General features: G+C 44.5%; 1 protein-coding gene across 2 annotated transcripts in view; it reads left to right on the forward strand.

The window, feature by feature from the left end:
- Window positions 1-18,905: 18,905 nt before the first annotated feature.
- LOC132404251 (RNA-binding protein Musashi homolog 1-like) overlaps window positions 18,906-19,813 on the forward strand; it is a 180,050-nt gene continuing 179,142 nt past the window's right edge. The window contains exons 1-3 of one of the 2 annotated variants that reach the window (XM_059988370.1): window positions 18,906-19,129; window positions 19,397-19,437; window positions 19,790-19,813. The exon at window positions 19,790-19,813 is cut by the window's right edge and continues 58 nt beyond it. In XM_059988370.1, coding sequence (XP_059844353.1) covers window positions 19,068-19,129; window positions 19,397-19,437; window positions 19,790-19,813 — 127 coding nt within the window. In that variant the 5' untranslated portion in view covers window positions 18,906-19,067. Of the gene's footprint in view, window positions 19,130-19,396; window positions 19,438-19,789 lie in introns of those variants that run through there. The other variant, XM_059988372.1, reaches the window with a different exon arrangement.

Raw genomic sequence — 19,813 nt, forward strand, 5'->3', positions numbered from 1 at the left:
AGAGATGCTTGTTTTGCTATTCTTGTTCTGTTGCTGTTTTATTGCCCTGCAAACATGGTTTTACGTGCTATGCTGACGCCAGCATGTGTGGCGATACTGGCAGGCTACCCTGTACATCCTTAGGCTGCGTTGGCCATGATGCATTTCACTGTGTGTTTCAACATTTACAGGTGATAAATAAAAGTACCTGAATCTGAATTGGAACTCTCTTGCGTGCACCAAGCGGCCAAGAGACGCAGTGAATGGGAGCAGGAGTTCGAGCTGATCTTCACTTGCCTGGCAAGAACTTTTGAAGGGCCACAGCAGCATTAACAGGCTTTCCTGGACTAGATCCCCTGACATTGCAAAAGATAATTGGATCCTTTCTTGGCCTTGGATAACTCAGCGTCATAGCAAGACTCGTTACGTACCAAGTGAGCTGCAGTGAGGGTGGAGCTGTGAACACCGGCAGCTGCTTTTGGATGTGGAAACTCTACAGGGGTTCATGCGAAAAGCAAATGGAAGAGATTTAAGAAGAGAAATGGAGAAGGGACAGTAACTTCAAATTCCTTGTTACTGTGTCAAGAGGGTCTGCCCTTGAACCAGAGAAATGAATTGAATTGACTATTACAACCTTCACATACACGAGGAGTAAAAATCTTTATGATACATCTCCATCTAAATTTGCAATTTATGGTCATTTGTAATAAATAGTACGTACAAAATAATATTTTCTACTTTCTGAGAAATTTGCATAGATTTGGCATGCCATCTAAAACTTTGACAAAGTTACATAGATGTACGTTGGAGATTCTGCTGACTGGATGAATCACAGGCTGGTATGGAAACACCAGTGCCCTGGAATGGAAAGCAGTGAATTTGGCCCAGCCCATCCCAGGGAAAGCCCTCCCTATCACTGAGCACATTTCCAAGGAATGCTGCCAGAGGAAAGCAGCAACCATCATCAAGGACCCCCATCATTCAAGCCATGGTCTCCTCTCACTACTACCATCGGGCAGGAGGTTCAGGAACAGTTATCACCAGTGTGGATAACTGCACGCGGCTTGACTCTGAACTGATTCCACACCCTATAGATTCACTTTGAAGGACTCTACAATTCATGTTCTCAGTACTTTTATTTACTCTTGTTCTTTTTGCATTATTTATCCTTCTTTGCTCATTGGTCCTTTCTCATTCTTTATTATGTATACTTTTCATAAACTCCATTGTATTTCTTTATTTTCCAGTGAGTGCCTGCAGGAGAAATCTCAGTGTAGTACATGATGACATGTGCGCACTTTGAACTTTGAAAAACGAAAGAGGGGAAGAGAGGTAAATCAAAACAAACTTAAAAACTGGAGGATGCCACCGAGGTATCAAGCACCTTTGGCCCTCCTGTATCATATCAGCATGTTTGTTTGGAACAGGATCAGACCACTCAGCCCTTTGCCTGTTCCACCAATCCATACATCATGATTGACCTAACTGTGACCGTAATTCTATATTCACCATTAACAAGTCACCTCCTTCCTTTCCTATGCCTTAAAAGTATTCAAAGGCTCTGCTTAATTTTCACCTCGTCTCTGTCTTAAATTAGTAAATTGGTTTATTACTGTCGCAAGTACAGAGGTACAGTAGAAATGTTTCTCACTGTAACCGTGCAGATCATTTCACATTTGCAAGGTCATAATGAGGTAGGGTGAGAGGTCAAGAGTTAATTTTATCATACCAGCGGACCATTCAGTAATCTTGCAACAGCACAATAGTAGCTGTTCTTAAACAATCTTTTAATAGGTCGGCAACCACTTATTTTTAAACAGTGATTCCAAGTTCCAGATTTGCTCACAATTTCAGTTCCTGGCACTGTGACATCAGATATGCAAACTGCGCATTGCCAATCGACTGAAATTCAGAATACGTTCTGTATACGTCACCATATATACCCTGAGATTCACTTTCTTGCGGGCATTCACAGTAGAACAGAGAAATACAGATAGACTCAATGAAAAACTACCCACGAAGACTGACAACCAACGTGCAAAAAAAGACAAACTGTGCAAGTTTAAAAATAATAGCAAAACAATAATAAATCTCTTTCTTTTAAATACAAACCCTTACTATAAATACAAGCCTGATCCAGTTTTAGAGTCAGAATATCACAAATTATATTATGACTGATCAGTTACTACAGATAGGACAATCCGTAACAACCATCTGAAGGACGAACAAGCAAGACCAAATTGTTTAATAGATACAGCCACTCCAAATACACACAGTATACAGAAATCTATAAGTGAAAAACACCAGAAATATGCTGAATTAAAAGAGGAAATTGAAAGACTATGGAATATGAACAAAGTATACGTTGTCCCACTAGTAATATGTACAACTGATAATATTCCAAAGTCACTACACAATAGCATTAAACAATTAGGGCTACACAGTGATGTCTATGTAAATCTTCAGAAAGCCACAATATTAACACCACTAGAATAGCCCAGAAGTTGCTAGCAATTGATAAATGAGCAGGTTTTACCCGTTTGAGCTGGGAATAAATAAATACATTATGAGAATAATAATAATAATAATATCACCAGCGACAACAAACAAACAAATAAATCAATAAATAGACAGATAGATAATACTGAGAACATGAGATTCAAACCTTGAGCAAATTGTTGCTGCTTTTGACAGCGTTTGAAACCCAAATGCTCCTTGTGGTTCTGGCAAAGGGTCTCCAACCTCAGACGTTGAAACTCTTCCCCTCGCCACAGATGCCGCCTGACCCACTGCGTGCTTTCGATTTTGATTTAGATTTTAGCACTTGAGGTTTTTCAGATTTTCACTTGCTCGACGTGGTGAGTTCTTTTTCATGGAAAGCCTGTAAAACTGTACTTGTTTAGACTAGTCCCGTCCCTGGGAGCAGATACAAGGACCACTATGTACAGTTGCTGGTGCACCTAAAAGATAGCACATTGCTAACGTTACCTCTCTTGCCCCTGTGTCTATATTTTCTAGCCAAACTCATAAAGTGTGAACAGGTGCAGGTCACTCAGCCCCTTGCCTGAACATCTCTTCACCCAACGACGGATTCCCTTCCTTGCCCGAAGTGCCGGTGGCCCTTTGCAGTTTTCCTTGTTCAGTTCAGGTGGTCTTCAGAGCTGGATGTGACCACCCTGTCAAATTACATCCACTTGTGCAGTCGCTTGCTTTCTTGAACAATAATGGCTTTGCACGTCAGGACCAATCACCTCAGCCAAATCTTCTGCTTTTTTTAAACCAGGCGAACTCAGCAATGACATGCATTCATATGAACAAATGAATTCGAAGTTCAAAGTAAATTTGTTATCAAAGTATATATATATACCACGATGAAATTCATTTCTTGTGGGCATTTACAGTAAACAGAATCCTGAGTAGACTGTTCTGCCATTCGCTCAGGTTACAGCTGACCGAGCCGTAACCTCATCTCTGCATTCCAGTTTAACCCCCGTAACTCTTCAAATATCTATCTTACATATTCAAGGACTAGGCCTTCGCTGCCTGTTGAGGAAGAAAATCAAAGCGTCATAAAGTTATACAGTATTGAAAAGGCCCCTCTTGTCTAGGCTGACCCAAGTCACCAATCTGCGCTAACCTGCATTTTGCCCGTATCCCTGTAAACTTTTCTTATCCATGAACCTGTCTAAATGTTGTACTTATGTTGTACCGCTTCTACTTCTGCCTCTAGCTTCTCCCACATACCACCCGCCTCTGGGTGAAAAACTTGTCCTCTGCTTCCTTTTAAATCTTTCCTCTCTCCCATTAAACTGATGTCCTTTAAGATTCCCCTAGCCTCGGATAAAGACTGATCAATGGCCTTCATGATTGTATAAAGTCGCCCTCAGGATCCTGTGCTCCAGATTATCCAGCCTTTCTTTTATAACACAAGCCCTCTAGCCCCACTAACATTCTTGCCAATCTTTTCTGCATCCTTTCTAGCTTAAAGACATCCTTCCTACAGCTGGGTGACCGGAAAAGCAGTCAGTATTCCAAGTGTGGCTTTTAGTTGCCAGCCCATCCCCTGTTCTCAGTGCCCTGCTTGATGAAGGCAAGCATGCCAAATGCCTTCTTCACCCCTGTCTGCCTAAGGCAGCTCCTTTAGGGAACTATGGACCCGTACTCCAAGATCTCTCTGCTTTGAAGACTCGTGAGCTTTCAGAGAAAGAAATCACTCATCTCTGAACTAATTTTTTTAAATAGTGATCCCTAGTGCTAGGGCAAACCTCCTTTCCACACACTCTGTCATGGTGGTGTAGCAGATAGCGCAATGCTTTTCAGCAGCCAGCTGTAAGGTCGGAGTGTTCGATTCCCACAGCCGTCTCTGCAAGGAATTTGTACATTCTCCCCTTGACTGCGCGGGTTCCCTGTGCGTGCTCCAGTTTACTCCCACATTCCAATCACGTACAGTTAGGGTTGGTAAGTTGTGGGCATGCTATGTTGGCGCCAGAAGGGTAGCAACAGGTAAAGCTAGTCTTCAACCCCTCAGAATCTTTTGAAGTGCCGTAGAGACAAGTAAGCTTCGGACTATCAAGCCTACACAAACCGTCAACCACCCATTTACATTAATCCTCTATTAATCTCATTCACACCCCATATCCCATACAACAAGGCAAACTTCCAGCGACCAATTAACCTGAGTGCCTTTGGGAAGAAAGTATAAAGATGAGGTTGTTGAAGGGTTTCGGTCGACTCTACTCTTTTCCTTCAATGCTGCCTGGCCTGCTGAGTTCCTCCAGCATGCTGTGTGTGTTGCCTGGATTTCCAACATCTGCAGATTTTCTCTTGTTTAGGATTAGCTTTATGTGGCACATGTACTGCAGATCGGAACATTCAGTGAGATGTGTAGTTTATGTCAAGTTAAACAACAAGGACGGTGCTGGGCAGCTGACAGCGTCACAACACTTCCAGTGCTGGCATAACATGCCCACAAGTCACTAACCCTAACTGTGCATCCTGGAAATGTGGGAGGAAGTGCACAGGGTCAGGCATAGAATCTTTACAGACAGCAGTGGGATTCGAAGCCTGTCCTTACAGGTTGGCACTGTAAAGTGATGTGCAAACTGCTATGTCACTTTGCCCATATAGAGAAGGGGAACTTGCATTTATATCACCCCTGACTGGACCTTGAGATGTTCCAGAGCTAAGATAGCCGATTGAGATGCAGCTATCTTTATACAATAAGGAGGAGCAGCTGTTATACTGTGGACATGGTAAATAAGCAGAAAATCAGTTTCCTTTGCTGGTGCTGGTTTACGGACAGAACCTGACTGGTGCGCCAAGAGATTTGCTCAGTTTCATGGGATCATCTACACCCATCCAAGAACGCTGGCAAATATTGGCTTAACGTACCTTGCTGAAGAGGTGCAGTACTCCCTCCGCAACTGCCAGCTAATCTGTTCACATTGGGGTTAATTCTGAGGAGTGTCCTAAGTGTCTTCTGATCAAGCACTGAACTAAAGATGACACCTGATTAGTGCAACCTTATTGAACTGGGTTCCTGTAGCTGGGGGAGGTAGTGGCAGTGAGCTCCCACTACCCGGCAAATGCTCCGGATGGCTGAAGCTTCAAGTAGCCACTGACAAGCAGTCCAGCTTCTGGCCTTCATGTGTGGTTTAGCCAATAAGCCCGACGGAACTGTTCCTACTGACAGGAGAAAGGACAGAGGCAGGTTACTAGTACCTTAAAGCCATTTGCTTTCATCAGGTGGGGCTTGTCAGCCATGGTTGGCAGCTTACCTAGGAGAAGGAAAACTCTGATCGCAAAGAGGCTGCCTTGCAGATGTACCCACTCATGGGGAAGGCTTCAGGAGTAAACACAGAGGAAATAATCGAAGCTGGAGTCCCTGAGGCAGACCTGTGTTGAGTTCAACACTGAGTAGCAACTCCTGCGATACCGCAGGTGCCACAATGTACCGGTCCCTGCCGTTCCTGTGGGTTCATCAGATGTGTGGAGAGGGGCAGCTTGCTACACGGGCAACAGATTGTTCTCCGTATTGTGCCGTCCTCACTGGCAAATCACGTAGACAGCTGGAACACAATTTCCATGGTCGACCCTGACCAACAGAGGGCCTCAACTATTGAAAGCAAATGACCAACCAGTAAATTAACATAGGCCATTATCCTTGCTTTTCACACTTTCTCTCTTAACTCACTCAGTGAATAATCCTCCATGCAAACCCTAACCAAGCACATTCACAGATTATATTGGAAAACAAGACAGCATGATAAGAGGAAGATTGATAAGAATTACTTATCATCCTTAATTAGATTTGAGATTGGAACAGTGTTGATTAACATCATTTCTGAGGACTACATTTGCTGAGGGCATTTAAAAGCCTTACAGGTGGACATGACTGACGCAGGTCGGAAACTGTTCGGGAACTGTCTCCTGTCCCAGTTAAGCGGCGTAGTGTCCCAAATAAACAAAGGGAATCTTTAAGAGTTGTCCTTTAAGAGTTGTCCCAAGTGCCCCGATTAACTGATGGCTCAATTAACCCGAATCCACAAACATTATAGAAGAGTGTTATATTTACAGCTGAGGTTTAGTTGGGAGTGTTCTATCTACCCGTAGTCGTAAGGTTGTAAATTCACCACCCTCACCTGAAACGTGAGCACTAAAATTTATGCTGGCAACATTGAAGGAGTGCTGTGCTGTCAAAGATGTTATCTTTTGGATGAAACATTTATTTGAGACCCTCTATGTCCTTTTGGGAGTTCCATCATACTAATTTAAGGATGGGGTAGAGGACTTATCTTGAAGCCCTAACCCTAACCAATTCTTATCCTTTCGTTATCCTCACTGAATTAACACTATCCGTTAGCGATGTTGTTAGTAGTCATGCATTGCCTGCTGATCCTTGCAGCTTCTAGAAACTCTGCCTCACAGGGAGCCAGATCCAGACCTGTCTGTGTGGAGTTTAAACCTTCTGCCTGTGACTGTTCTGTGGGATTCCTTTGTGTGTTCCCACATTCTCCAAAGTATTACGATTTAAAGAGTAATTAGCCACCCATGTCTGGCTAAGTGGTAGAATCTGGGGAGGGCTGATGAGAATTTGAAGGGAATAAAGAAAATGGTGATTGTACGTTGTGCTTGATAGGATTGCTTGTATATTTATATTATCTTCTTTATGCTTATTGTGTTTCTTTTTATATGCCGCATCAGAACCGGAGTAACAATCATTTTGTTCTCCTTTCACTTGTGTACTGAGAAAATACAATATACAATCTTGAACTTGTATGACTGCCCTCTGATGATGAAGGCCCACAAGACCTCAGAGAATGTGGGCACTTCCCACTGCTCGGAAGCCTTGTCCAATGAAGGCAGACATCATGAATGAAATCTGCTAAAGTCTTCCATGTGGCAGCACCAACTCTGGCTGCATGAGATAAGGAACACTTAAAAATCAGGGAACTCAGCAGTTAAGGCAGCATCTATGGAGGGAAACAGGCAATCAATGATCCTACGTCAGGACTGATATTCCAGATTAAGGGTCTCTGCCTGAAATACCGATGACCACTTCCCTCCGTAGATATTGCCAGACCTGCTGAGTATAACCATAATTTTGTGTGTTGCTTCTAGATTCCAGCATCTGCAGTCTGTTTTGACTCCAAGGCCTCAAACTCAGCACAATTATGTTGCTGGGAGTCGGACTACCTATGAGGCCCTGGAGAAATACCATTAAAGCTCTCTACAAAATCCTGTGAATCCCCCAGCAAGGTAGGCAAGCCGGTGTCTGCTGGCCAACAGCCCCTCTGGGTTGCATTGTCATTTGGACGAGTGACTCTCTAGACACTCTCCAAACGGGTGCTCCTGTTCAAGTTCCAGCAAAGCAAGAATCTACCTGGTGGGCAGAGGAAATGAAAGAAGGACATTCCCAAAACATCCCCGTCGACTCCTGGAATCCTCTGGTTTGCAGACACTTAAAGTGGGCCAGGAGCATTTGGTAAATTGATCACCTGTTTTATTATGGTCACAATTTTGCATTTGGGTAGATAAGGGTAAAAACCATATTAGATGCAGAATAAAGTGTTATACTCACAGAGAATGTACAGTGCAGGTAGCAGACAAAGCTCAAGGTCACAACAAGGTAGATTGTGAGGTTGAGTCCATCTTGTGGTAGTACGGAAATATTCAGTTGTGGGACGGAAGCTGTCCTTGTGCTTTCAGGATTCTGTATCTTCTGCCTGATGGTTTGGGGGAGGAGAGAACATGTCCAGGTGGGGGGTGGTGGGGGCTGCTTTACTGAGACGGTGAGGGGTGTAGACGGGGGAGCCTGATTGCCGTGATGCTCTGAGCTCTCTGCATTTTCTTGCAGTTGTGGGCGAAGCAGTAGCCGTACTGTAAAGTTGTCATGCATTCAGGTAGGATGATTTCTATTTTGCATCAATAAAAATCGGTGAGGGTCCTGAAGAATGAAGGGCACTCTTGAGCTTCCTTGGCCTTGACATCATTATGGTTGGCACAAGGAAGGACATTGGTGGTGTTCACGCCCAGATAGTTGAAACTCTCAACCCTTGTGACCTCTGCACTGTTGATGTTGACTGGAGCCCGTACACTGCCCCTTCCTGAAATTAATGGCCATCTCTTTTGTCTCTCAGACATTGAGGGAAAGTTCACAACATTGAATTGATTCTTCAGGAGTACACAGGAGCCCAGGATAACTGGTACAAAGTACAGCACCTCCCAAGGTAACCAGCACTCTGTCCTCAACCAGGCATTGCCTCTATTGCATCCGAGCCTGAGTCTCCCTCATTGGCTACCTTAGGACCTAGAGAGTGGGAGTGGGAGCAAACTATCCCTGATCCCGAGGGAGAGGATAAAGGAAAGAAGGGAATGGTGTCACATTCTCAACGTTTGCAACAAAGACCACTTGAGTTCAGAGTTCAAGGCCTATGCTATGTTGGCGATACTTGCAGGCTGCACTCAGCACACCTGAAAGTACGTTGGTTGCAAAAAACACATTTCACTGTATGTTTTGATGCACAGGTGATAAATTAAGTTGAATCTTGAGAAATACTTCTGAGACATGAAGTTATTTTGAATAAGCACGAGGAGCTATGATTTGTAAATTGTTCTTTTTTTTAACTCTACTTTCCCTTTACGTGAACAGAGGGTTCCCAGTGGTATTTCCCATTGTAGTGAAGTGGGAATTCAGATGGGTGCAGCAGGGCCTTTAGAAAAATCCAGAAATCTCATGCAAGGGGTAACAAAATAAAACCAAAGGGAAAACCTTCATTATCCATAAACAACCCGACAAAGTGTTTATACTTGTCTTCCGGAGGCCCTCCATTGGTCAGGGTCAACCATGGACGTTGTGTCCTAACTGTGTTCGTCAAGGTGAAAAACCAGGCAGTACGATATGGAGAACAAGCTGTTGTCCATGCAGCAGGTCCCCCCCCTCCACGCAGCTAATGGATCCAAAGGAACGGCAGAGACCGATAGAGTTTGGTACCAGGAGTTGCCTGTCAGTGATGAATTCAACGTAGGACCGCCTTCAGGACTCCAGCTCTGGATTTTTCCTCAGGGTTTTCTCCGGAGCCCTTCCCCATGCAGGGCAGCAGAAGCTGGAATCAGAGCTGTCCTTCTCCCAGATAAGCTGCTAACTATGGCTGATGGGCCCCATTTGCCCGAAACAATTTTTTTTAAAGTGCTAGAAACCAACGTTTGCCCCTTCTCCTGTCAGTAGAGACAACCTACCTGGCTTAGTAGCTAAACCACCCGTGAAGCCGGGCGCTGGACTTGGTTGTCAGAGACTATTTGAGACACACGTGTTTAATAGGTGGTGGAGCTCATCACAACTACAGCCCCCTCTCTTACTATGACGACCTTACGGAACTTACTTGTCTTACTTCTGGGAGCAGGGAGCACAGCTGTGGTACTGGCATGCTGAGGGTGAGGTGCGAGCTGAACCCCTTCCCTCAACTGCCAGCGTGTCACAGCGCATCAGCTCCCTCGTGGACATTTAACCCGACATCAGAGATAAAGGCAACAAAACAACAACTTTAATTTACACAGCACCTTTAATGTAATGGAAACTAACCCCCCCCCCCACACCCCAATCCCGGGAGATTCATAGCAGTGTAACCTAACAACTGACTTTGTGCCCCTGGAAGGAGATCCTCAGGACTGGAGCTTGGTCAAAGAGGTGTTTTGTTAAGGGTTGTTTTATAGTGAGATTGATGAGCAAGAAGATTGGGGGGGGTGGGGTTATAAGCCCTCAGCCATCTATCATGATGAGCAATGGTTAGACACAGATTAGGAGACTAGAATTTGAGGAGTCCAGAATTTCAGGAATCCAGAATTTCAAGGCTACAGGGAGATTACAGGGTTTCAGGAAGGGAGTCTCTGATGAGGGGTTTGAAGATTATGGGTAATGCTTAATTAGAAATCAGAGCAGGTGTCCTGTACAGGAATGATAAATGAAGTCAGGACATGGGCAGTAGGGTTTTGCATGATTTCAGGATTCTGCGGAGATGAAGGAAGGAGGTCGGCTGGGTGTCTGTTGGAATAGTGAAGTCTATTGACCCCAATCTATCAAGGATGTGTGATGGCCACCCATGCATCAGCCTGCCTGTGTTAAACTAAGTCACACACAGGCATTCTCCATTATGGGAATAACCCCTTAGGAGAACATCACACTCAGCCTGAGTGATCACACTACTACACATTGCATTTAGTACTTTATCTGTAGCCCCATATCGATCCTGTACAACAGCTTGTTAGGCCGCACCTTATCCAATGCTTCATTACATCTATTGGCCCTCCTGTGTTTTCTCTTCTAATTAGTCCTCAATGTACTGGACCAAATGTATTAAACATAACATCATCAAAGCTGTGTAGTCTTGTTACAGAATGCACAGATAAAATGCTGGAGGAACTCAGCAGGCCCGGCAGCATCTATGGAAAAGAGTACAGTCGACGATTCAGGTCCAGACCCTTGAAGGTCTCTATTCCATAGGTGCTGCCTGGCCTGCTGAGTTCCTCCTGCATTTTGTGTGTTTTACTTGGATTTCCAGCATCTACAGATTTTCTCTTGTTAGTCATGTTATACTTTCCTTTGTGTTGTATTTTCCTCCTTCTTAATAGTAAATTCTAATACTTACCCCATAACTGACACTGGAATAACTCGCCTGCTGTTCCATGTTTTCTATTTCCCTCTTCCATGAATATTACTGCTGCACTTGTTGTTTCTATTCCACTGGGAAATTTCCATAACCTAGGGAATTTTAGAATTAGACAAACAACACATGTTTTCTCTCTTCAGTCACATCTTTTAGAATCTTCAGGTATAAGACAACAAATCCAGGGCATTTGTTAACATTTAGGCTTGTTTGTTTATCTGCTCCTATTATATTGTAGCAGTGTAAAATGTACTTAATAATACATTTATTGAGAAGCAGTGTTGGAAAGGGTCTCTCAGCCCTTCGAGCCACGCTGCCCAGCGACCCCAACTTAATGCTGGCCTAATCACGGGACAATTCACAGTGACCAATTAACCTACTGACTGGTATGTCTTTGGACTGTGGGAGGAAACCAGAGTACCCGGAGGAAACCAATGTGGTCATGAGGAGAACGTACACACTCCTTAAAGGCGCTGGCGGGAAATGAACCCGGCTCACTGGTACTGGAAAACGTTCTGCTAACCACTATGCTATCTTGCTGCCCTAAAGTCTAATATATAAACCAAGCTTATGGTAAATTTTTTGAGAGAGGGGCTAAAAAGTGGGAGAGTGACTTATACACTGGTTTAACTTATACACTGATGTGTCTAACAATAAGTCCAGATGAAGGGTCTCAACAGAAACATCAACTATCCATTTCTCTGATGCTGTCTGACCCACTGAGGTCCTCCAGCTTTTTGCAACACGTCTTCCCAAACTGTCTGTACGCATATTTATCCCATCTTAATGCCTTGGACATCCAAATCCCCTCTTCACCCGTTAATGGACTGATCTCTCCTCTCTCCTGCAGTTGGACTCGACTCTCTGCTCTCACTATCAGACAGACCTATTGTTACTGGACACACCTTCCTTCTCCCGTTGTCTGACTGCCTTCTGTCTTTGTGCTACTGCTCTGACCCCTCCTCTCAGGGTGCACATCTCCTCTACTCTCAGAATCAAGATCAAGTTTATTACTACTGGCATCTGACGTGAAATTTGTTCTATCACAGAAGCAGCACAGTGCAACACATTAAAAATTTTTAAGTTACAGGAAGAATAAAAAAAAGTGCAAAAAGAGAGCAAAATAGAGAAAAGAACCTTCACCATCGAGGCAAAGGAAGGGTGCTTTGACAGAGAAGAGCAGAGAGCGGACTTCCACATTGCGCAGAGGAGGGGTCAGCCTCACGTTGAAAATAAATTCCCTTATGTGCAGTTGGTGACAAAGAAGTGTACAGGAGTTGGTTGAGTCGTATCTGTGTTCATGGTGGTGTTCATGGATCTGATGGCGCAGAGGAAGGAGCTGTTTCTGAAACATTGATTGAGTATCTTCGAGCCCCTGTGCGTCCTCCTTGATTGACCGGCACTTGATGGCATACCCAATCTCCTCAGACTCACGATAAGCGATAACCACGGGCGTGCCTTCTTCAAGATTGTGTCAATACGTTGGGCCCAAGACAGATTCTCTGAGGTGATGATACCCAGGAATTTGGAAGCTGTTCACCCTTACTACCACTGACTGTGTATTCTCTCCCTGAAGTCTACGATCAATTCCTTGGTCTTTCTGATGTTGAGTGCTAGGTTGTTGGTCAGATATGACTCAACCAACTCCCGTACACCTCTTTATTTTCACCGAGCGGCTGACCCGTCCTCTGCGCAATGTGGAAGTCCGCTCTTTGCTCTCCTCTGTCAAAGCACCCTTCCTTTGCCTTGATGGTGAAGGTTCTTTTCTCAAGTGGCTTCTTGGGGGCAAGGACTGCTGAGAAGCAGTCTTATGTCCTTGCCCAAGGAGAAAGCAGGGACCTGATGGTCACTGAGGATTGGTATCCACCAGCATTTGGACGTATATCATTAGATCAGGGGAAGTCAACTGGCTTTGCGCATGAAAATTTATGCTTACTGGATCTTTTAGAGCTTTTTGAAAGGTAACTGGAAGAGTAGGTGAAGGTAGGGCAGTGGACGTGGTCTATTTGGACTTTAGTAGGGCCTTTACAACGCCCTTCATGGTAGGTTGGTCTGGAAGGTTAAATGTCCTGGGATCCAAGAACTGCAAGCTAAGTGGATCCAAAACTGGCTCAGAGGAAGGAAGTAGCAGGAGGTGGCTGACGGCAGATTCTCAGAACGGAGACCTCAGACTGGATGTGTGCCACGTTGGGACCCTTACATGAATAAACATTTCCTATAATAAATGAACTGGATGTGAACATACAAAGGCTAGATCATTAAGTTTGCAGATGACATGAAAGTAGGAGCTGTGGTTGATAGTGAAGAATTTTATCATAGATTACAGAGGGGACTAAGATCAGTAAGAGAAGTGGGCTGAAGAGTGGCAAATGGATTTCTGCAGAGACAAGTGTGAGGTGATGCGTTTTAGAAAATCGAACCAACGTAGCACCTGTACTATGTATAAGTAAGACTTGTGCCTGCCAGAAAGTTAACATCATGGTAGTATATGCTGATGTTTACTCAGTGCCTGCTTTATTAGGTATACCTGATAAAGTGGACACTGGGTGTGTTTCTGTATGTTCATGGTCTCCTGCTGCTGAGGTCCATGCACTTCAAGGTTCGACGGGTTGTGTATTCAGAGATGCTCTTCTGCACACCACTGCTGTGATGCATTTTTATCTAAACCAGTCTGGCCATTCTCCTCTGACCTTCCTCAATTACAAGGCATTTTTGCCCACAGACTTGCTGCTCACTGGGTGTTTTTCACACCCTTCTCTGTAAACTCCAGAAGCTGTTGTGCATGAAAATCCCAGCAGATCAGCAATTCCTGAGATACTCAAACCACCCTGTCTGGCACCAACGCACATGGAACGATGGAGGAACTCAGCAGGCCAGGCAGCAGCTATGGAAGGAAGTACAGTCGATGTTTCAGGCCGAGACCCTTTGGCAGGACTGGCACCAACAATCATTTCAAGGTCAAAGTCACTCAGATCAGATTTCTGCCCCATTCTGATGTTTGGTCTGAACAACTGAATCTCTTGACCATGGCTGCATACTTTTATGCATTGAGTTGCTGCCACGTGATTGGCCGATTATACACTTGTATTAACGAGCAGGTGTGCATGTGTATCTGATAAAGAGGCCACTGTGTGTATAAGTACATTGATAATAAATTTACTTTGATTTTGACTTTTTGAGTAAGGCGGTCTGCAGGTGGATGCTGTTGATGGACACATTTCAAGATGCAGCAGTACCTGGCAAGGGCCCTACTTAAGCCGAGTACAGTCACTGCCAAGGGCCATGGTTCACAGTTCTGCCACCACTGGACACTGAGGCCCTGTGGTAAAGTCCCTCAAATGTTGCACAGCTGCATTGCGTGAGGAGGAAATATGAACGGTCTTAACGCTTTGTACAGGAAGTCGTTGATTTGATAGAGACACAAGCGACTGCAGATGTAGGAATCTGGATCCAAAGATAATTTGCTGAAAGAGCTGAGTGAGTCAGGCAGCAGCTGTGGAGGCAAAGGAAAGTTGACGATCTGGGTCGAGGTCCTGCGTCAGAACTGACCCTTTGCCTCTGCAAGTAAAACTTGGCCCGCTGAGTTACTCCAGTCGTTTCTTTCTTTGCGTTAAATCAAAGTTCAAAGTAAATCTGTTACCAAAATTCATTTGTGTCACCACATACAGCCCTGAGATTCATTTTATTGCGGGCGTTCACAGCGAATACAACGAACCAGAACAGAACCAATGAAAGACTGAACCCAGCAGGACGGACAAAGAGCCAGTGAGCAAACGCCAACAGACTGTGCAAAAACAAAAACAAACCAAAATAATAGTAAATAAATAAATATTGAGAACGTGAGATGAAGAGTCCTCAAAAGTGAGTCCATAGGTTATGGGAACAGTTGGGTGATGGGGCAAGTGAAGTTCTCCCCTCTGGTTCATGAGCCTGATGTTTGAGGGGCAATAACTCTTCTTGAACCTGGTCGTATGGATCTTGAGCCTCTTGCACCTTCTTCCTGATGGTAGCAGTGAGAAGAGAGGATGGCCTGGATGGTGGGGGTCCCTGATGATGGATGCTGCTTTTGAAAATACAGTGATTGTTGTTTAAAACAACGACATGACTCCATGTGTGTTCACTGCACATGCTATTCAGGATTATATTTTTGGGGAAAAAGTGGAACAAGCTATGTATTGTCTCAAGTGCATAAAAGAACCATGTGGTGCACCCTGTAGAGTGGCTGTTTCACAGGTCCAGTGGGGTTTTGTGTGTGTGTGTGTGTGTGTGGTTTCCTCCCACATGCCAAAGACAGGCAGGTCACTTCCTGCTGTAATTTGCCCTTGGAGCAGGGGGTTCCACCCACGGCCCAATACCGTTAAGCAAGAGCTCTGTGGACCCCTGTCCCAGAGGGTGGCTCATTGGCAGAATCTGGAGGGGATTTGGTGGGAATGTGGATGGAATAAAATCACTGAGGAGGTTTGGCAGTGAACCAGTTTCCATATTGTATAATTCTGGCCCTGTGGCTCAAAAAAACAAGGCGGGGAGGGGGAGAGAGGGAATGATGTGTTTGGTCCTCAGTCTGGCCCTAGTTCCTCAAACAGTTTGCTTGCTAATTGCACTGCTGCTCGTTGGATCTTTCTGTGCAAAAATGTCTCCCCCATTCCTTCCCACAGTTATAGGCCACGGCATTTTTTGGGGCTAAAGAAGAAAGCATTCCAGACCATCTTTCCCTCCCATTGCTGTGTCAGTCCGGCTGCGCGAAGATGGGAAATATACAGTGAGGAGTCTCTGGTCCTGGTGAGTCTGGGTCGAGCCAGTCTTGTCATGCCCACCAATGGTTGTTCCCCTCGCGTTTAATAAATAATGACTTGCGACATGTTTAGACTGTGCGAAGCCTCACCAAGTGCAGCCTTTCGATTCATGGAGAGTTGGTTGGGGAATATTCTGGCTGCCAAGACTGCACGAGCTGGCTCTGTTTGCAACACAGGCAATATTGCAAATACATATATACATCTTCAAGTAGCTTAGCTGTCATGAAAGATTGAAATCTAAATGGAATTTGATTGACCAAAACACCTGGATGTGAATACCACAGCCACCCCCTCCCCGCACGCATCTGCCTGAAACACGACACTGTCCAGGGCCCAGGGCAAAGGTGATGTAAACAGTGGTAGGGAATCAAATGTACTGCGTATCAACGGAACCCAAGTGCATTCTTTCAGCTGGGGTGAACTTCCAGAGCCTCGCACAATGAGCATAAGTTTTTTTATAAATCAGATTTGACACAATTCTGTTACGTCAGCAGCAGAATGTATTAATGACTTGTTCTGAAATAGTAACATGCCTTACGAACAACCAATAATCGCTGCATTTTAAAACGTCCCCCGCTGCATTTAATTCGGAATTCGATTTATCAGTTGTGGATGTAGGTCCTGAGCGGCTGCGAGTGGATCAGGCGCTTGCATCGTTCGTGCCTTAAATCGGCCACGTGATGATTAATCCTTGGTGCGGGTGAAGTCATCTTGCTGAGACCCGTCGGCAACATGAACTGACCGACAGGCCGTTTAAACACAAAACCCTGCTAACCTTCCGTAATCCCCTGCGTACCAAAAACAGGACCAGGCTGGAAGGTACAATTAAACCCAGAAGGACACCGCACTGACTATTTTTAATAAATAAATCGTCAGAGTGCACTAAGTTTAAATAATCTTTCGAGCTCACAAAGGGCGAAACATTATTTTGACATATGGCCTAAAACTAAAGGGAAGCATTCTCTGAACTCTCCACATCTGTGCCGCACAGCCCCAGGTTACATTCTGACCGTTCGTCCTTGTAGCACATGTGTAAACTTTGAATTGGTCCGTTCCCTTCATTCACCGTGTTGGTTTTCTTCCCTCGATCTCTTTGAGCCGATTCATCAAGCATGTGGAAGCATTTCTGCTTGTCTCGTGGAGCGATGGTCCTCAAGCTGCTTGCTTTTGCGATGTCCTGGTCAAAACCTCTAGCCCCCCCCCCCCCCCAGAAGCTCAGCACTTTAGTGCACTAAATGTATAATAAATTAATCGCCCTGCGTTTAAACAACAGTACACACTCTGTCAAAGGCTGAATGGGTGGAATGCTCAAATGGTCACCTATTATAAAAGGCGAAGGGCGCCCGGAACTACCAGTACAGGATCGTTTACATGATTATCTTTTTTATATCCGGTGAAACAGACGCTGGTGTGTTTGTGTGTGAATTCTATTCAGTCTCCAGCTCTGCAACTTCTTAGGTGATTATCTTCCTACGAGTGACCTTTTCAAATGAGATCCAGTCAGAGATTTATTTTTCTTAATCATCCATCACGTGCCATGGATTACTGTAAACCGTAATACTTATTTAAAACATTCCGATCGTTCAGTAAATTATTTTTGGTTGAAACTCTGGAGGGGTAAACAGATATAGAGTATACAGTTTGAAACAATGCCCTATAATAATGTTACAGCCTTTCGAGGGTGCTCTGCCTTTATTTCGCAGATGTAATAAAATATCTTTAGTAACTCGCCTACTGAATGTCAACAAATTCTCTCTCACTGTTAAAGTACGTTAAACGTTTGTCCCTCAACTCACAGACTGTGGAGAAACTGGTCACCGGGCTCTGAAAATTAAGAATATTCGTATGTTTACATTGATTTTAGTTGAGGAATATACATTTAGAGTTATTGAGGTTGCCTCATCCGTGTTACTGAGTTTTGTCGCACGTTGGGAATATTTGGCTTCATTTTGAAATCACACAAATCCCTTTACCTGTTTGAACTATGCCCTGTTTCTGTGGGAGTGAGTCTCCATTGCTGTGTAATGATTCCGTTGCCACGTGTAAAGGTTCGCGTAAATTTAATTACAACCATTGTACACGGTAAAGTCTTAATGTGTTCACCAATGTTCAGGCAAACAGGATGAGATTAAAACCAGATTTCTGTTATCGTTTTATAATCAAGGCGATTCTCATAATTTGAGATCAAAATCCAAACACTGACATACATGAGGATATAACTGCAATCAAGAGATGTTGTCACCCGGAGTTTGTTATGAAAAGGGAAACACGAGGAACGAAGAGTCCGCGTCTCAAACTGAGATGAAGCGTCCTTCTGTGTGTCTTTGTAAAGTATTCTGCTTTCAGGATTTGCAAGGATATCCATCCAGCAAATCACTAAAAGCCGAAATGCTAATTCTAGTGTGCGGGAGGGAGGAGGGATAAGGAGTTCCTTCCACTGACCAATACAGGCGATGCTACACCTTCCTCCCTGCATCTGCAAATAGCAGTGGACCACCCACATCACAGCACCCCGAAGTCTCATTGCCACTGATGAAAGAAATGACTAAAATAAGACCGATTTGATTTCATTTCAGAAAATAAAACTTCCACAAGCCTTTATACTCAGTCGAAAGTGCGATCTTTCAAATGGTAAACAGTGAATATAAATGTTCTGTTATCTCGTGGATGCAGATGTCATTGTCCCTGGAGTTTGACCATTTCCTGATCTAATAATCTGCTTTAAAAATCCCGCAGCAGCTCCGGCTGCCCACGTGGAATCCCAATAAATTAAAAAGAAAGTATCGGACGATTGTTTTTGTAACTTTCACCGCGCGTTCTTCCCATTGTTACATCAGCGGGCGAGGCGGTTGCCCCGGAGACGGGCCGGACCCGCCAGTCAGCGGCCGCCGGTCCGCTCGGGAGGGAGGGAGGCGGGGCGATGCTCGGGATGGGGCGCTGACTCCGCCCACTTTCGGCGGGATAGGAGGAGGGGACTAGCGAGGGGGGGAGGGGGTTCAGGCCGGGTCATGAAGAGCCGCTCGGCCGGGCTGCCCCTTCCCTCCCTCCCGCCAGTGACGATCCCTTGCTCCCCCCCTGTGCATCCCTACCTCTGCTAAGCGGGCCCTTCTTGCCTGGCTGGAACTGGAAGGTAATGGAGGCGGACGCAAATCCAGCCAACTCGGTGCTCAGTGCAGACTCGCAGCACGATCCCTGGTACAGGAGCTAAAATCCAATTCATTTATTTAGTATTTTTAAAGCAATCACATTTAATTCTTCATAATCAAACTTTTATTTAATTTCGCTAACATCATCCGGTTTAAAATTGTAGTGTTGACTTTCAAAGGGTGGCTTGGGTTAACGGCCCAACTTTTTTTTTCTTTAAATGTGTATGTGTGTGTGAGGTGCCAACATGGCCGAATCCCGTGTCTGAGTTGTGTCTTTGTCTTTTTTTCCCCTCTCTCTTCTTCATATGTTTTTTAGCAAAATGTTCGTCGGGGGACTGAGCTGGCAGACCACGCAAGGTAAGGAGGGTCACGATTCACCTTCCAACTTTTTAAAAACTTCTCTTAAAATTCAATTGATAATTCCGCATTTTTGTATGTTCATACAAATCGTTGTGATTACATCTTGAAACATGTAAATTTTACTTTAAGCGTAAATCAAACACTCTCCTGTCAAAAATGCGGTTTTAGTCACATAAATTTGGATGGGCAGCCGTGTTTTAATTACCCGGTGCTGCTTGATACAGATGTTTATTTTTTAATTAAAGTTTTAATTGCACTTTTTTAAAAAATACATATTCTACTTGAAGATTTGGTTTTTAAAAAATTCCTCCTGACTTGTGTTCTCTCCCCCGACCCCTCACGTTAACAGAAGGTCTTAAGGAATATTTCTGTA

Source organism: Hypanus sabinus, chromosome 13 (genome assembly GCF_030144855.1).
Source record: "Hypanus sabinus isolate sHypSab1 chromosome 13, sHypSab1.hap1, whole genome shotgun sequence".
Lineage (NCBI taxonomy): Eukaryota > Metazoa > Chordata > Chondrichthyes > Myliobatiformes > Dasyatidae > Hypanus > Hypanus sabinus.